The sequence below is a fragment of the Mobula birostris genome, chromosome 17 (assembly GCF_030028105.1).
Source record: "Mobula birostris isolate sMobBir1 chromosome 17, sMobBir1.hap1, whole genome shotgun sequence".
In the NCBI taxonomy this organism is placed as follows: Eukaryota; Metazoa; Chordata; class Chondrichthyes; order Myliobatiformes; family Myliobatidae; genus Mobula; species Mobula birostris.
The window spans coordinates 9,458,638-9,474,217 of record NC_092386.1 but is presented as its reverse complement, the minus strand read 5'-3'; the positions used below and the strand labels follow the sequence as shown (position 1 = coordinate 9,474,217).

General features: G+C 43.4%; 1 protein-coding gene across 1 annotated transcript in view; it reads left to right on the top strand.

Annotated features, from left to right (window-relative positions):
• The first annotated feature begins 5,486 nt into the window (after positions 1 to 5,486).
• LOC140211499 (ras GTPase-activating protein 1-like) overlaps positions 5,487 to 15,580 on the top strand; it is a 122,435-nt gene continuing 112,341 nt past the window's right edge. The window contains exon 1 of the mRNA XM_072281262.1: positions 5,487 to 6,048. Within this exon, the coding sequence (XP_072137363.1) occupies positions 5,705 to 6,048 (344 nt within the window). The 5' untranslated portion in view covers positions 5,487 to 5,704. The remainder of the gene's footprint in view (positions 6,049 to 15,580) is intronic.

The following is a 15,580-nucleotide window of genomic DNA, read 5'->3' as shown; positions in this document are numbered from 1 at the left end:
GGTCAGAGATCACTGATAGTAAGTGGTTTATGGAATTTCATCATTGGGATGATTGGAAGTGTATGCTGCCATGGTCAATGGTAGCAACTGTTCCCCTTGTTCAGTAGGTTAAGGGACAAAACTACACTAGAGATTAGAGCTGCAAATTTAGGCTGGCACTTTAATGCAGCTCTGTTGGAAGGAGTCTAGTAGATGAGGTGTTAAACTGAACCCTCATCTGTCAGGATTCTAAGCAAGATTCCACAACTTATTCCCTATTTCACCAAACATCCCTGTCCCACTAAAGGCTCTGCTACAAATACAAACCCACCACAACGTTTTCAAACTTCTCAACAAAAAACAGCTATCCAAACCATGCTAAGCCCAAGTGACATAATTAAAATTGTTTTATTTAGCACAATGGTAAAGTTAGGTCATGTATTTATAGTTAGGTTTTGGTCAGGTTTAATTTTATATACCACCAGACCTCAACTTCCCTCATCTCGCTTCTCTTTTTAGCCACCACCTGCTTCTAAATCCCAAAATTGACTTGTTGAACAATAACAAGATAATCAAAAGCCACAGCTATATAGATCAGATGTCAAGAAATAACAAAGGCAGCAATAACGAAAGAGAGGGACATACACTTAGACACCACTTTAATAGGTACACCTGTACACCTGCTTGCTAATGCAAATATCTAATCAACCAACTGCAAGGCAGCAACTTAATGCATAAAAGCACGCAGACAAGATTAAGAGGTTCAAATATTGTTCAGACCAAACATCGGAATGGGGAAGAAATATGATCTAAGTGATTTTGAACATGGAATGATTGTTGAGTATGTCAGAAATGCTTATGTCCTGGGACTTTCATACACAGCAGCTTCTGGAGTTTGCACAGAATGGTGTGAGACTATTCAATGTGAGCCCTCCGCTAGCTGGGGTCAACCATGGATGTACCTTCTTCCTGATGGCAGCAGGTAGAAGAGTGCCTGCAAGAAAATGAATCTCAGGATTGTATATGGTGACATGTATGTACTTTATAATAAATTGACTTTGAACTTCTTTTTCTATTTACTTTGAAACAAATGAATTTTGATTATGCTATATATACTCAGAAGGAAGTGCCTGAGAAGCTGAAAGTTCTGAAGATAGATTAGTTACATGGACTAGGTGGACTACACCCCAATGTTCTGAAAAAGTTAGCTGAAGAGATTGTGGAGGCATTAGTAATGATCTTTCAATAATAACTAGATTCTGGAATGGTTTCGGAGGACTGGAAAATTGCAAATGTCACTCCATTCTTTAAGAAGGGAATATGTTGCAGTTGATTATTGGGGATGAGGTTTCAAAGTACTTGGAAGCATATGATAAATAAATTAGGCCAAAGTCAGCATGGTTTCCTTAAGGGGAAATCTTGCCTGACAAATCTGTTGGAATTCTTTGAGGAAGTAACAGGCAGGATAGACAAGAGAGGATGTTGCTCCCTTAGATTTTCAATTGTTTTTAACAAGGTTCCGCTCATGACACTGCTTAACAAGTTAAGAGCCCATGGTATTACAGGAAAGATACTTGCATGGAAAGAAGATTGGCTGACTGGCAGGAGGCAAAGAATGGGAAGAAATGGGTCCTTTGGTGGTTGGCTGGTGGTGACACATGTTGTTCCTCAGGAGTTTGTGTTGACTGCTTCTTTTTATGTTGTATGTCAATAATTTAGATGATGGAAATCATGGTTTTGTGGCCAAGTTTGCGGACGATACGAAGGTAGCTGGAGGGGCAGGTAGCGTTGAGAAAGCAGGAAATCTGCAGAAGGATTTAGGTAAATTGGGAGAATGGGCAAACAAGTGACAGTTAGAATATAGTCTAGGAAAGTGTATGGCCAAGCGCTTTGGTAGAAGGAATAAAGGTATGGGTTATTTTCATAAGGGGAAGAAAATTCAAAAATAGGAGGTTCAAAGGGACGTCAGAGTCATTGTGTAGGATTCCCTAAATGTTAACTTGCATGTTGAGTTGGTATTAAGGAAGGCAAATGCAATGTTAGCTTTTATTTTGAGAGGACTAGAATCTAAGAGCAAGGATGTGATGCTGAGGCTTTATAAAGCATTGCTCAGACTGCAGCTGGAGTATTGTGATTACTTCTGGACCCATTATCTAAGAAAAGATTTGCTAGCATTGGAGAAGACCCAGAGGAGGTTCATTAGAATGATTCCAGGAATCAAAGGGTTAATGTACAAGGACCATTTAATGTCTCTGAGCCTGTACTCAACGGAGCTTAGAAGAATGAGACCTCTTTAGACCTGGATAGAGTGGATGTGGGGAGGTGGTTTCGTATAGCGGGTGAGTCTAGGACCAGAGAGCACAGCCTCAGAATCAAGGGCCGTGTAGTTAGATCCGAAATGAGGAGGGATTTATTTAGGAAGAGTGTAGAAAACTATGGAATTCATTGTCACAGACAGCTGTGGAAGCCAAGTCACTAAGTATATTTAAAGCTGTGGTTGAGAGGTTCTTGATTAGTTAGGGTGTCAAAGGTTATAGGGAGAAGCAAGAGAATGGGGTTGAGAGGGATAATAAATCAGCAATGATGGAATGGAGGAGCAGATGATAGGCTAAATGGGCAAATTCTGTTCTTACGCCCTATGATCTAACAAAATAATATATTTCTATGCCAAGGAAAAAAGCGCCAATCCCCATGCTGAAAGAGTCCAGTATAGAAAGTTTGCAGACATTGTGTGCCATAGGGATCTTGAAAAAGGATGCCCTTTTAACTATAACAGCACTTAATGAACTGTTTGAACACTGAGATAAAAATCAATTCAACTTATGAAACCTGCCTTCTTTCTTCAGGACTATAAAAGATTCTGCAAGATGCTGGAAATCCAGAGCAATACAGACACAATGCTGGAGAAACGCAGCAGGACAGGTAGCATCTGTGGAGGGGAATAAACAGCCAATATTTTGAGTCGGGAGTAGTCCAACACTATGTGTGTGTTGTTTAGTTTGTTGGATTGGTTTCGTTCTAGCATATTCTACACTTTGTTATTGTTTTACCTAATACTATGATCATGCACTGTTATAAAGAATGGATATGCATGAATAATATGCAAGGCACACATTGTTTGAGGAACTCAGCAAGCGTGGGAGCATCTGTGGGTGAGAATAAGCAGCTGGCATTTCAGGCTGAGACCTTTCATCAGGACTGGAAAGGAAGGGACAGAAGCCAAAATAAGAAGGTGGGGTAGTGGGAGGAGTATACACTGGCAGGTGTTAGGTGAGACCAGGTGGGAGGGAAGGTGGGTGGGTGAGGAATTCTACTGCCACAATGAGACTATGCTCAGGGTGGAGGAGCAACACCTCATATTCCATTTGGATAGCCTCCAACCTGATGGCATGATCATTAATTTCTCTAACTTCCAGTAATTTTTCCCCCACCTCCCCCTTTTCTCTTTTTCCATTCCCCATTCTGGTTCCCCTCTTTTCTCCTCACCTGTCCATCATCTTCTTCTGATGCCCCTCCTCCTTCCCTTTCTCCCATGCTCCACGCTCCTTTCCTACCACATAACTTCTTCTTTGACCATTTACCTTTTCCACCTATCACCTCCAGTTTTTTACCTCATCCCCTCTCCTCCACCCACCCATCTTCCACCTCACCTGGCTTCACCAATAACCTGTCAGCTAATACTCTGCTCTTTCTCCCACCTTCTTAGTTTGGCTTTGGCCCCTTTCTTTCCAGTTCACGATGAAGGGTCTTGGCCTGAAATGTTCACTCTTATTCCTCTCTATAGTTGCTGCTTCACCTGCTGAGTTCCTCCATTGTTCTTTTTGTGTGTTCTTCTTTCTTCAGGAATGCTTTCTTTGCAAAGCAACAGTTTAGCTAAACAGTGACAGGTAGTGAAAGTTGTTTCTGGGTTAGAAATACAGAGTAGAATTTGTTTTTTTAAAAAATAAAGACAGATAGTTTGAAACAAAAATATATGGTTAGTATCTCCTGATAATTTGTATCCCAGCAGCAAAATAATTACCTGATATGAACCCATTTGTCAAAGATTACAGGGAGAAAGCAGGACTCAAGATTCAGAGTCAAGACTGGTTAATGTCATTTCCTGTATAAAAATGTAAAAGGAAATCAAATAATTGTTACTGTGATCCAATGCAGCACAAAGACACTATAAGATAAAGAAGTCAATAATAATAATAATAAAGCACAATAAATATAAATACATAAGAAGCTTATGTAACACACACACAAGATGCTAGAGGAATTCAGCAGGCCAGGCAGCATCTATGGACAGTCAATGACATTTCAGGCCAAAACCCTTTGGCAGGACTGGAGAAAAAAAAGCTGTGGAGTAGATTTGAAAGATTGGTGGTGGTGGTGGGGGGGGGGAGAGAAATGCCAGGCAATAGGTGAAACTTGGAGAGGGAGGGATGAAGTAAAGAGTTGGGAAGTTGATTGGTGAAAGAGACAGAAGGCCACAGAAGAATAAGAAAGGTGGGGAGGGGGGAGGAGCACCAGAGGGAGGTAATGGGTGGGGCAGGGAGATAACGTGAGAGAGAGACAAGGAGATGGGAAATGGTGATGGGGGTAGGCATTACTGGAAGTTTGAGAGATCGATGTTCATGCCATCAGGTTGGAGGCTACCCAAACAGAATATAAGGTGATGTTCATCTAAGTTTGGCCTTATCCCATCAGTGGGGAAGGCCATGGATGGACATATCAGAATGGGAATGGGCAGGGAAATTAAAATGGGTGGCCACTGGGAGATCCTGTTTGTACTGGCAGACAGAGCATATGTACATAGGTTGATTGTATGCCCAAAAGTGACGCTAGACACAGGAGTCTAGGTGACTGACAGGAAATGATGAAGTAGTAGTGATTGGGAGTGTGGAGGTGTTGATCAGCCTTATTGCCTGGGGAAAGTAACTGTTTTGAGTCTGGTGGTCCTGGTACGGATGTTATGTAGCCTCTTTCTTAATGGGAGTGGGACAAACAGTCCCTGAGCAGGGTGGGTGGAATGCTTCATGATGTTACTGATCCTTCTCCGAGAATGGGATTGAGAAGGATAATAAATCAGCCACGATGGAATGCAGAGCACAAGATGGACCGAATGGCCTAATTCTGCCCCCCCCACCCCCGCCCCCCTCAGGAGGAGGTACTGATACGGGATCTCAGATCTCATCGTTACCCCTGATCCGCTCCGGAGTGCAGTCGATTCTATGAGTCTCAAATAGGATTCGACGCAAGTTGCGCAAGGACAGGGTAGAGCGAGAGAAAGAAATGCTTTATGAAGTCTCCGCTGACAAGCATGGTTCGCTGTGAGAGCCGGGCGGAGCAGCGCACCCACCCCCTCGGGCCGGGCGGTCCGCGCGCCCGCGCGCGCGTGGCCTCGCGCCGACTCTCCGCCCCGTGCCCCAGGAAGGCGCGCAGCCTCGCGCCGACTCTCACCCACCGCCTCTCCCCTAACCACCCCGGCGCGCGCGCGCGCGGCCTCGCGCTCACTCCCCGCCCCCTCCCCTCGCCCCGCCCCACCCCAGGCTTTGACGGAAGGAAGGCAGACGGACGAAGTCATGAACTCCCCTCTCCGTTAACGCTCTCCTCCTCTCGCTTGAAGTTCCGCCTTCACACACCCCCACCCACCCCGTCCCGGACCGTCGCAAATAACATATATTAAAGAAAGTTATCCCCCCTCCCTCTCTGTTATCGTGTGTCAGCGCGGGCTGCGACTATGATGGCGGCGGATGTGGGGAATGAATGCCTGCTGGCGACGGCGGTGACGGTGGCGGCGGCCCCGGGCCCGGGTGGAGACGGCGACCCGGTTGCCTTCCAGCCCTCGCCGTCAGAAGTATCGGGCTTCGGCCAGCTGGACGCCGAGTCGACGTCGCCGGCTTCGGCCTTGGTCTCACTGCTGTCGGATCCGGTGGCGGCCGCCGGTTCTGCCGCCCCTCTCGCCGCTGCTGCTGGTGCCCCCGCCGCCCTCCCCTTGCCCCCGGACGAAGTGGATTCTTTCGATGGCCACGAATTTGAAGAGGAAGAGGTGGAGATCCCGCTGATGGCACCCCCGGCCAACCAGTGAGTAATGAGCCAGTGGCTCCCCATTGCCTGTGAGCGGCCCAGGGCTTGGTTAGAGACACGGTGGGGGAGAGAGGGAGGGAGGGCTCCGGAGAACAAAGAACCAAACCCGCGGGCCTCTGATCGCACCTTTGCACCTGAACTAACTCAAAGAACGTGCAAAACTAATGTTATTTATTGACAGCAGTGGGACTACAATTTATTACTTAGTAACAGTCGCAAACTCATGTAGGTTGCAATTTAAGTATGTGAGAGTTCACACTGTCCCCATTGAATAATTATATATGCGATTATTATAAATATTCTATTCGAGTTGATTTTTGCAGTAGACCTCGGTCTTGCTGCACATGGTTATTTTTGTAAATTCTTCCAAGTGTGCGAAGTTGATACCGGATACTACAAGTATGCGGTGAAGCTGTAACTGTGTGAAATCGGGACCACCTGAAATTGCGTTTGTGTTTTTTTTTAGTTTTGTGCACGTTTTGTATTTCCTGTCCCATTCGTTACTGGTGAAATGTATCGCTTGAATGGTGACTTTAAATCTGATTTATGAGTCGCTTTTCAATTAGATGGGTCACCGTTTAATTTGTGACAGTCGAGCTCGTCCTTTAAAACGAGTACTTTTAATTGGGCGGTTGCACCCGCTCATAAAAAAGGGACTATTTTGAAGTTCCCAAGCATACTGGTTTTACTTAAACACAAGAAAAGATGGGGAATGTACAAGCCCCTATTACTGAGTGCTAGAGTTGCGCTAATCTTGGATTATTCTCGTATGCAAGGATTGCTATTTGTGGCTATCAAATCTTTAAATGGACATGGCCATTTATTTTTAAAGACAAGTAACTTATTCAGCATCATATAAGCCAAATTTGGTTACATGTTAGAGTTTTATTTTGCTTCTGATTCATACGATTCAGAATAAATCAGGGACCTTGCCAAAAGCCAATCTTAAATTCATGTAGCTGTCTTTAACTCAGCTTCCTCCCTTTCCTCTTTGCCTGTTTTTTGGTACTTTTAGCTCTTAAATCTTGTGATTTTTTTTCAGCGATTGTGATAGATTATTATTAATAAAGGAGGAAAGTTCTAAGCTTTCCATTATGGTTTTAGTTACGATCCCAAATGTCATAGTGTTGAACAGAGATAGGCCCCATTTGGCTTACCACATCCATGTCAGCTTCTTTGCCATCTATATTAATCATATTTTCCCCACACTAAGGCCTAAACCATGCCTTTTTAAGTGTCTGTATACTACTTAAATCTAGTTATGGTTTCTGATTCCCCACACTGCATTCTTCAGATATTAGGAGTGAGTAAGTTGGTACCCATTCCTAAGGCTGAAAGGCGCCTGACCTGTTAAGCAGTGAAGTGATGGTGACAGAGTAAGATAGTTACTTTTGTTATACCTTTTGTGGAATCCTTCTGTTGCCTCACATATACACAGTAAGTGTTGGACTGTTCACTGGATCAAGGAATGTTCAAATTTATAATCAAAGTATATATATGTCACCAAATACCACCATGAGATTCCTTTTCTTGCAGGCATTCACAGTAGAACAAAGAACTACAATAGAATTAATGAAAAACTACACACAAAGATTAGCTTATGAAGACACGCGGTCCTCTTTTATTGTCATTTAGTAATGCATGCATTAAGAAATGATACAATATTTCCTCTGGTGTGATATCACAAAACACAGGACAAACCAAGACTGGAAAAACTGATAAAACCACCTAATTATAACATGTAGTTACAACGGTGCAACAATACCATAACTTGATGAAGAAGTCCATGAGCACAGTAAAAAGTTCAAAGTCTCTCAAATGTCCCACATCTCACGCAGACGGGAGAAGGAAGAAAAACTCTCCCTGCCATGCCCGACCACAGTCTGTCTCTGAGTCATCCGAAAACTTCGAGCCTCCGATCAGCTCTGCGACACCGAGTACTGAGTGCCATCTCTGTCCGAACGATTCAACCTCAATCTCGGTCGTCAACAGCAGGCAAAGCCGGGGATTTTGAGGCCTTCCCTCTGGAAGATTCCCGACCGCGCAGAAATGACAGCAGCGAACGAGCATTTCAGAAATTCCTCCAGATGTTCCTCTGTGCTTTCACGTCCGTCTCCATCAAATCAGAATTGTCCACGACCCTATTTAACGGATACGGTATCATTTTTCACCGGAGGGCTGCACATGCAGACTAATGTACTAAAGAAGGCACTGTGCAAATACAAAATAATACTGAGAACATGAGATGTAGAGTCCTTGAAAGTGATTCCATAGGCTGTGTTCAGTGATCTGTTCAGTGTGGTGGTGAGTGAACTTCTCGATGCTGGTTCAAGAGTCTGACGGTTGACGGGTAATAATAACTGTTCCTGAACCTGGTGGTGTAGGACCTGGCCGTAGCAGTGAGAAGGATGGTGGATGCTGCTTTATGTGGCAGCGCTCTTTATGGATATACTCAATGGTGAGGCAGGCTTTTTCCTGTAATGGACTGGGCTGTATCCACCACTTTTTGTAGACTTTTCTGTTCTTGGGCATTAGTGTTTCCATACCAGGCCATGATGCAACTAGTCAGGATGCTCTCCACTGTGCATCTGTAGAAGTTTGTCAAACTTTTAGATAACATGACAAATGTCTGTAAACATCTAAGAAAGTTAAGGTGCTGCCATGCTTTCTTTAAAATGGCACTTGCGTGCTTGTCCCAGGACAGATCCTCTGATGGGATATCACTCAGGAATTTAAAGTTACCTACCTTCTTCATCACCGATCTCCTAATGAGCACTGGCCTATGGACTCCAGCAGCAAATGAGAGAAATGGTTGTGGCGGTTAATAGAGATAAAGTACCAGCAATGTGGCTGTTGTCACCACAAAATTCTTCAAATACTCTGCAATGCCTAGTGCATCATCATTAGCAGTCTCAGCCAGGTCAATATCTCTCTTCACTGCCAGTTGGCTACGTTGGTTGACAGTGTCTTTTCTATACCTGACATTGGACTCCTAAAGCAAACAACCTATCCTAAAATGTGCGATGGGTGGGGAAAAAGATTCAAGGATGTGCTGAAAACTTACTTGAAACTTAAGGCTGATTTATACTTGTGCGTACGGGCTACGCCGTAGGCCTGATTTATACTTTTGTGTAGCCCTACGCCTTAGCGAGCATGCGTAGTTGTGTCTGCGTCGCTCTGCAATTCACCACCAAAACGCTAGTTGGCAGTGGGGTTTCTGTGCCACTGTGTTGAGTTTCTTCGCGAGAGACATGGACGAGGAAATGCATTTAAAATATTTTCGGAAGTCGACAGGTAGATTTGACAATTTGGTTTATCATCTCCAACTATTTATTTTGCATCAGTGTACAGACATGGCGGAGAAAAACAACCGGAAATACGATACTACCAAGCTGACCAATCACAGTTGTTGCGGTCTGTGTCGCCGCGACGCGTGAGTTACATTTTTGGGGAGGTGCACGTTACCCTACGGTGTACACTTGATGCAGAAGTATAAATGGTCTTTAGTTGCAACATAGACATAAACAATTCTGCAGTTGATGGAAATTTTGAGTGACTCATACAAGATGGATCCGGCTGGTGGCGTAGTGGCATCAGTACTGGACTTCAGGACGAAAAGTCCCGAGTTCGAGTCCAGCCAGCTCCCCTGCACGCTTTCCATCCGTGCTGGGTTACGAGCTGGTGATCTCTTTGGAAACTCTCCCAGCAGAACGCAGTGGCAAACCACTGCTGTAACTTGTCTCGTACGCAGTCCCCCACTACGTCAGAGAAGCGTGGAGGGAAATCGTCCACTCACCAGAGAAACTCTGGATGCGACGTACCTTTCCTTTCCATACAAGATGCTGGAGGAACTCAGCAGGTCAGGCAGCATCTATCAAGGGGAATAAATAGTCGGTGATTTGGGCTGAGATGCTTCTCAGGACTGGTGAAGGGTCTCAGACTGAAATGTTGATTGTTCATTGCCTTCCACAGATGATGCCTGACCTTTTTAAATTCCTCCAGCATTTGTGTGTGTTATTGAAGAGCAACATTCTTTCTGACTCCTGGGAACCTTTAGCCCATGGCTTTTCAAAGTGGGAGGAATTTTGAATGCTATTGAGAATCTCAGGCATGCATCGGAAGCACCCAGAAGCTACACGTAAGCGGCAGATAAAGTGTATCAAGTCTTGAACTATTCTCTTATTCAGTTATGGGATAGCTCCTGGACTATCTGGAGTTCATATTTTCCAAAGTGACTTTGTTAGCCATCTCAAGATTGGGTTAAAGGGATAATCCCAAGGGGTTCTTCAGTTATACTCGCAGTAAGAGAGTGACTAGGGAGAGACTAGGTTCTCTTAAAGCCCATCGGGACCAACTATATGAGGAGCTGCAGGAGATGACCAAAATTTTTCATATCTGTTTCTCTTCACTGTTGATGAAAGAAAATATGGATGGCAAAGAAATGAAGTGAACTGGTGAGGTCTTGAAGTATTTGCATATTATACAAAGGGTGTTATTTGCAACCTTAAAGCTCATTAAAGTGAGCAATGCCCAGGGTCTGACCAAGTGCAACCCTGTCTCTCCTGATCTTATGGGAGGCCAGGGAAGAAATTGTGGAGGCTGTGGTAGAGATATTTGCTACATTGTTAGCCATTGCTGAGGTTCCAGAAGACTAGAGGGTGGCTGAGGTTGTTCCATTGTTCAGGAATGTTAGCAAAGGCAGGCTAGGCCTGACCTCATTTGTGGGAAAATTACTGGAGGGAATTCTGAGGAACAAGAGGCACCATCACTTGAAAAGCCAAAGCCTGATCAGGAACAGTGTAGTGGTTAGTGTAATTCTAATATAGTGCCAGTGATCACTGGTCACAGTTCTTTTTTGTGGGAGAGGTTTGATGTTTCTCTCTGAATGACTTTCATGTTCTTTCTTTCATGGCTATATAGAGAAAACAAATTTCAGAGTTGTATAAAGATACATTCTTTGGTAATGGACCTTTGAATGCTCAGTATGATCATTGTTGAGATTACACTTGTTATAGGAAAGGCAATGTTAATCTGGAGAGGCTGCAGAAGAGATTTATGAGTATGTGCCTGGGCTAGAGGGCCACAGCCTGTGATATAGAGAGAGGTGGCCATGCTGGATCTCTTCCTTGGAGTGTAAAAGAATGAGAGGTTATTTCAGAAGTTTATAAAATCATGAGGGGGGAGTCATTTGAGGAGTCTAAAACTAGAGTGCTCCGGTACAAGAGGTTGAGGTTTTAGAGATATGAGGAGTACCTTTACACAGAGGGCAGTGAGTACCTGGAATGAGCCTCCAGAGGAAATGGTCAGGTGGGTAAAATTGCTAGATTTAAGAGGTTTTTGAATAGGTACATAGGGAATTATGAGGTGAATGTGGGCACCTTGGACTGACAGGGAAGATGCTATAGTCAACATGGACCAGTTGGGCTGAGGAGCTTGTTTCTGTCACTTTGTGCTAATCAATAAAAGCTGATATACAGCTAGGAAACAAATTTTTACTGGGATGCTGTCCCTTATTTTAAAGGAGTTGATAACAAAACAGGAAGTGGCTATTCATCTAGGCATCTACGTTGTCTCTGCAATCTTCTCGGGCACTTCTACCCTCGGAGATAGTACTTCTCCACTTTTGGCCATGTGATCTGATCCAAATTTAATCATTTCACTATTACCTGAGCATTAGAATTCCCTCTTAAAACTTTTTTTTTGAGAGACAGTAGGGTAGCAGACCTTTCTAGCCCAACGAACCAGTGCCACCCAATTATACCATGTGACCAATTGACCTACTAATCTGTATATCTTTGGAATTGAACCAGGGTCAGTGGTGATCCAACAGTGTTGTGCTACCATGTCATCCTTAAACTTCTACCTCTTTTTAAGATGCTGATTTTTAATATGCTGTTATTGACAAAAATTTTGATTGTTTGACTTGATGTCAAGTCATTTGTCATATTTTCTATATTAAAAGTACATTTGAGTACAAGTGTTGATAGGATCATTGCAGAAGGAGACCATTCAACCAGTTAAACTCATACTGGCCTTTCAAAAGAGGATTCCAATTCGACTTTTTCTGTAACCTTGAAATTTGTTTCCCTTACCCCTTCAGGTAGTGTATTTTAGATCCTAGCTACTTGAAATTGGGGAAAAAATCTACTCCACTTGTCTACCGATTCTGTCACCAATCTTGACTCTTTGTCCTCTTAAGTATGTTTATTATTGCTGACATAATGACTGGCTTAAGCCCATCACCACTACTGGTGCACAGGCGGCTGACAGCAGCTTGACAAAGCTGCTTTGGAGCTTTTGGCATTTGTGCAGTGCTGGGTTTTTCAGGATGTGGTTGCCAGCCCGATGGCAGAGTTTGGTGGAATGAGGTATATAATAACAAAGTAACAAACCACATAGTATAAGTGATAATACAAATCTACTCTTGAATAAGATTGCTAGTTTGTTAGCAATTATTCTTAATAACAGTAAGGGATCTGATTTAATGTTGGTCCACAGTTGTGACCCTGTCTGAAAATGGGGAGATCAGAGAAGTCAAGAGGCTGGCTGTGTACTCTTGAGTTATTCATATAGGATATTCAATAACAGAGATAGGAGCTGATACTGGAGTAAATTGGTAATATCGGTGAATTGTTTTATAATTGTCGCATGTACCAAGGTACAGTGGAAAAACTTAATCTATTATTGTTCAGTTAGTTTCCACTAACCCATTACCTTTTAGTCTAAGAAAAATGATGCAGGAAGTAATCAATGATGCCTTTAAGCAACACACAGCAGCAGTCTACTGCTCTCCTCAAACCACTTGCTCTTGATAAATATGTGAACCAAGATGAAAAGTAGAACTGAGCTAGAGTAATCAGTAGCCAGCATTGAAACATGAACTGCCTTTAGAGGTAAATATAGCACTAAATAAGACTCAGAACAATCTGAGGCTATTTTGGAAAACACCAATTGCTAATGTAATATATAGCGAATAATGATCATGATTATTGCTGATCAATCATCACAAGCCTAAAATATCAGTACATGACCTAACTGTCTTCAGCCAATCCTTTAACTTCTCTCACATGTCCAGTCTGCAGTAGAAATTAGGTAGCACCCAGGTTGGGCAATGCACAGAACGATTCTGGTTTCTTCCACAAACTCAAGATATTTCAATACACTTCATAACTGATGAAGTAAAGGGAAAATTCTTGAACACCCAGCAGGCCAGGCAGCAGCTGTGGAAGGAGAAATTTGTGGAAGACTTTTTGTCAAAACTACGAAAGAGAGGAAATAGTTTTAAGTTGCATAGAAAGTGATAGATGGGATAAAGGGCATAACTGTGGAAAGAATAAGACTCTGGTTGCCATGGGGGTAAAAGAGTGGCAATTAGTGAGAAGATGCAGACAAAATGTATAAAGTGATGTGAAGCTACATGTTCAAGGGTTGAAGTAGGTACAATAACAACATTTAAGACATTTGGACAGGTAGGTGGACAGGAGAGGTTTAAAATGCTATGGTTGAATGTTGGTGAATAGGACCAGTTTAGATGGTCATCTGGTTGGTGTGGGTGAGTTGGGCTGAAGGGCCTGTTTTCATACTGTATGACTATGAACCTAAATACCTCAAGTCAAACAGGACCAGCGGGTCAGGATGAGCTCATGGAGAAAGGCTGACTCAATATCACCGAAGCATGACTCTAGCAAAAATGGCAATTCTGTTAGAAATCCAGCCAAAAAGTTACTGGAAGTAGTTGAATTTCATATTGAGTTTGTCAGACTGCAGTATGTCCAGAAGGAAGATGACATTTTATGCTTCAGGCTTAAGTCTTGCTGTAATAATGCAGGAAGCCACAGAGGTCAGAGTGGGAATGAATGGAGAATTGAACTGACAGGTAACAGGAAGTTTGGGGTAGTCACTGCAAACTGATGATAAATGTTCCATTATGTAGCATAGTTTGCTTTTATTTATTTAGCTATACAGTGCAGAGTAGGTCCTTCAGGCCTTTTGAGCCACGTCACCCCAGCAGCCCCACAACCCTGATTAACCCTAACCTCATCATGGGACAATTTACATTGACCTATTAACCTACCTGGTACATCTTTGGACTGTGGGAGAAGACTGGAGCACCCGGGGAAGACCCACACACTTCACAGGGAGGACATACGACGACTCCTTAGAGAATGGTGTTGGACTTGAACTCTGAACAGAGTGGATGTGGCAAAGTTGTTTCCCATGATGAGGGAGTCTAGTACGAGAGGACATGACTTAAGGATTGAAGGGCGCCCATTCAGAACAGAAATGCGAAGAAATTTTTTTAGTCAGAGGGTGGGGAATCTATGGAATTTGTTGCCACAGGCAGCAGTGGAGGCCAAGTCATTGGGTGTATTTAAGGCAGAGATTGATAGGTATCTGAGTAGCCAGGGCATCAAAGGTTATGGTGAGAAGGCGGGGGAGTGGGACTAAATGGGAGAATGAATCAACTCATGATAAAATGGTGGAGCAGACTCGATAGGCCGATTGGCCGACTTCTGCTCCTTTGTCTTATGGTCTTATCGAATTTGACCATCTCAACTTGTACTAGTGTTGCACTAGCTGCTATGCTACCATGATGCCCAACTTGGGTTCTCTAGTGTAGAGGTGATCACATTCTGGACACCAAATATATTACAATAGATTGGAAGAAGTGCAGGTGTGTCATAGCTTCACTTGGGAGAAATAATTGGAAAGGGAAGAAGTGAAAGAAACAGTATTGTATCACCAGTGAGAAAGTACTGTAGTAAAGGGAATGGTTGGTGGAGATGAAAGAGTGGCTAGCCAGTCTGAAATGGAATGGTCCCTGCAAAATGCTGAATGGGGAGGGGAGGAGCATGTGTCAGAAAGTAGAAACTTGTTGAAGTTGGCAAGAATTGTGAAGTATTGTCCATTGAATATGGAGGCAGAAAAGGTAGATGGTCAGAAAAATTCTGTCCCCGCTTTGTCCACAACGAGAGTAGGTAGGTATGTATGGGAAAACTAATGAGATGTGGTCAGGGACTCTCAGCTCTGGTATGGAGAAGTCATGGTACGGGAAGAAGGAAGACATTTCACAGAATATCATTACTGGAGCAAATGAGAGGAGGAAGCACAGGGAGAATGGAATGAAGTTCAGTGCATTGGAACAGGGGTTGAGGAAGAGTGTCTGAGTAGCAATGAAACAAAGACTATTCCACATATTCCACAAAAAGCTTGGTGTAACTGGGGCTGCATGAGTATCTGTAGCTCCACCTTTGATTTGGTGCAAGTAAGTGGAGCTGGAAAAGTTTCTCAATATGAGGATGAGTTAAGCCAAGTAATGAGTGTGTTGGTGAAGGGCAATTGGTTGGGCCTCTCCAAGGAGAGCCTTCAAACCATACTGACCTGTTAATTGAAGTATAGAGAGATTATATGCCTGTGGTAAAGATGAACAGATTAGGATTTGTGAATTGTAAGATGTTGAAATGGTGTCAGACAACAAAGTAGTTATGAGGTAGAATTAGTCTTGCAATTTGAAAACAATCAGCGAGAA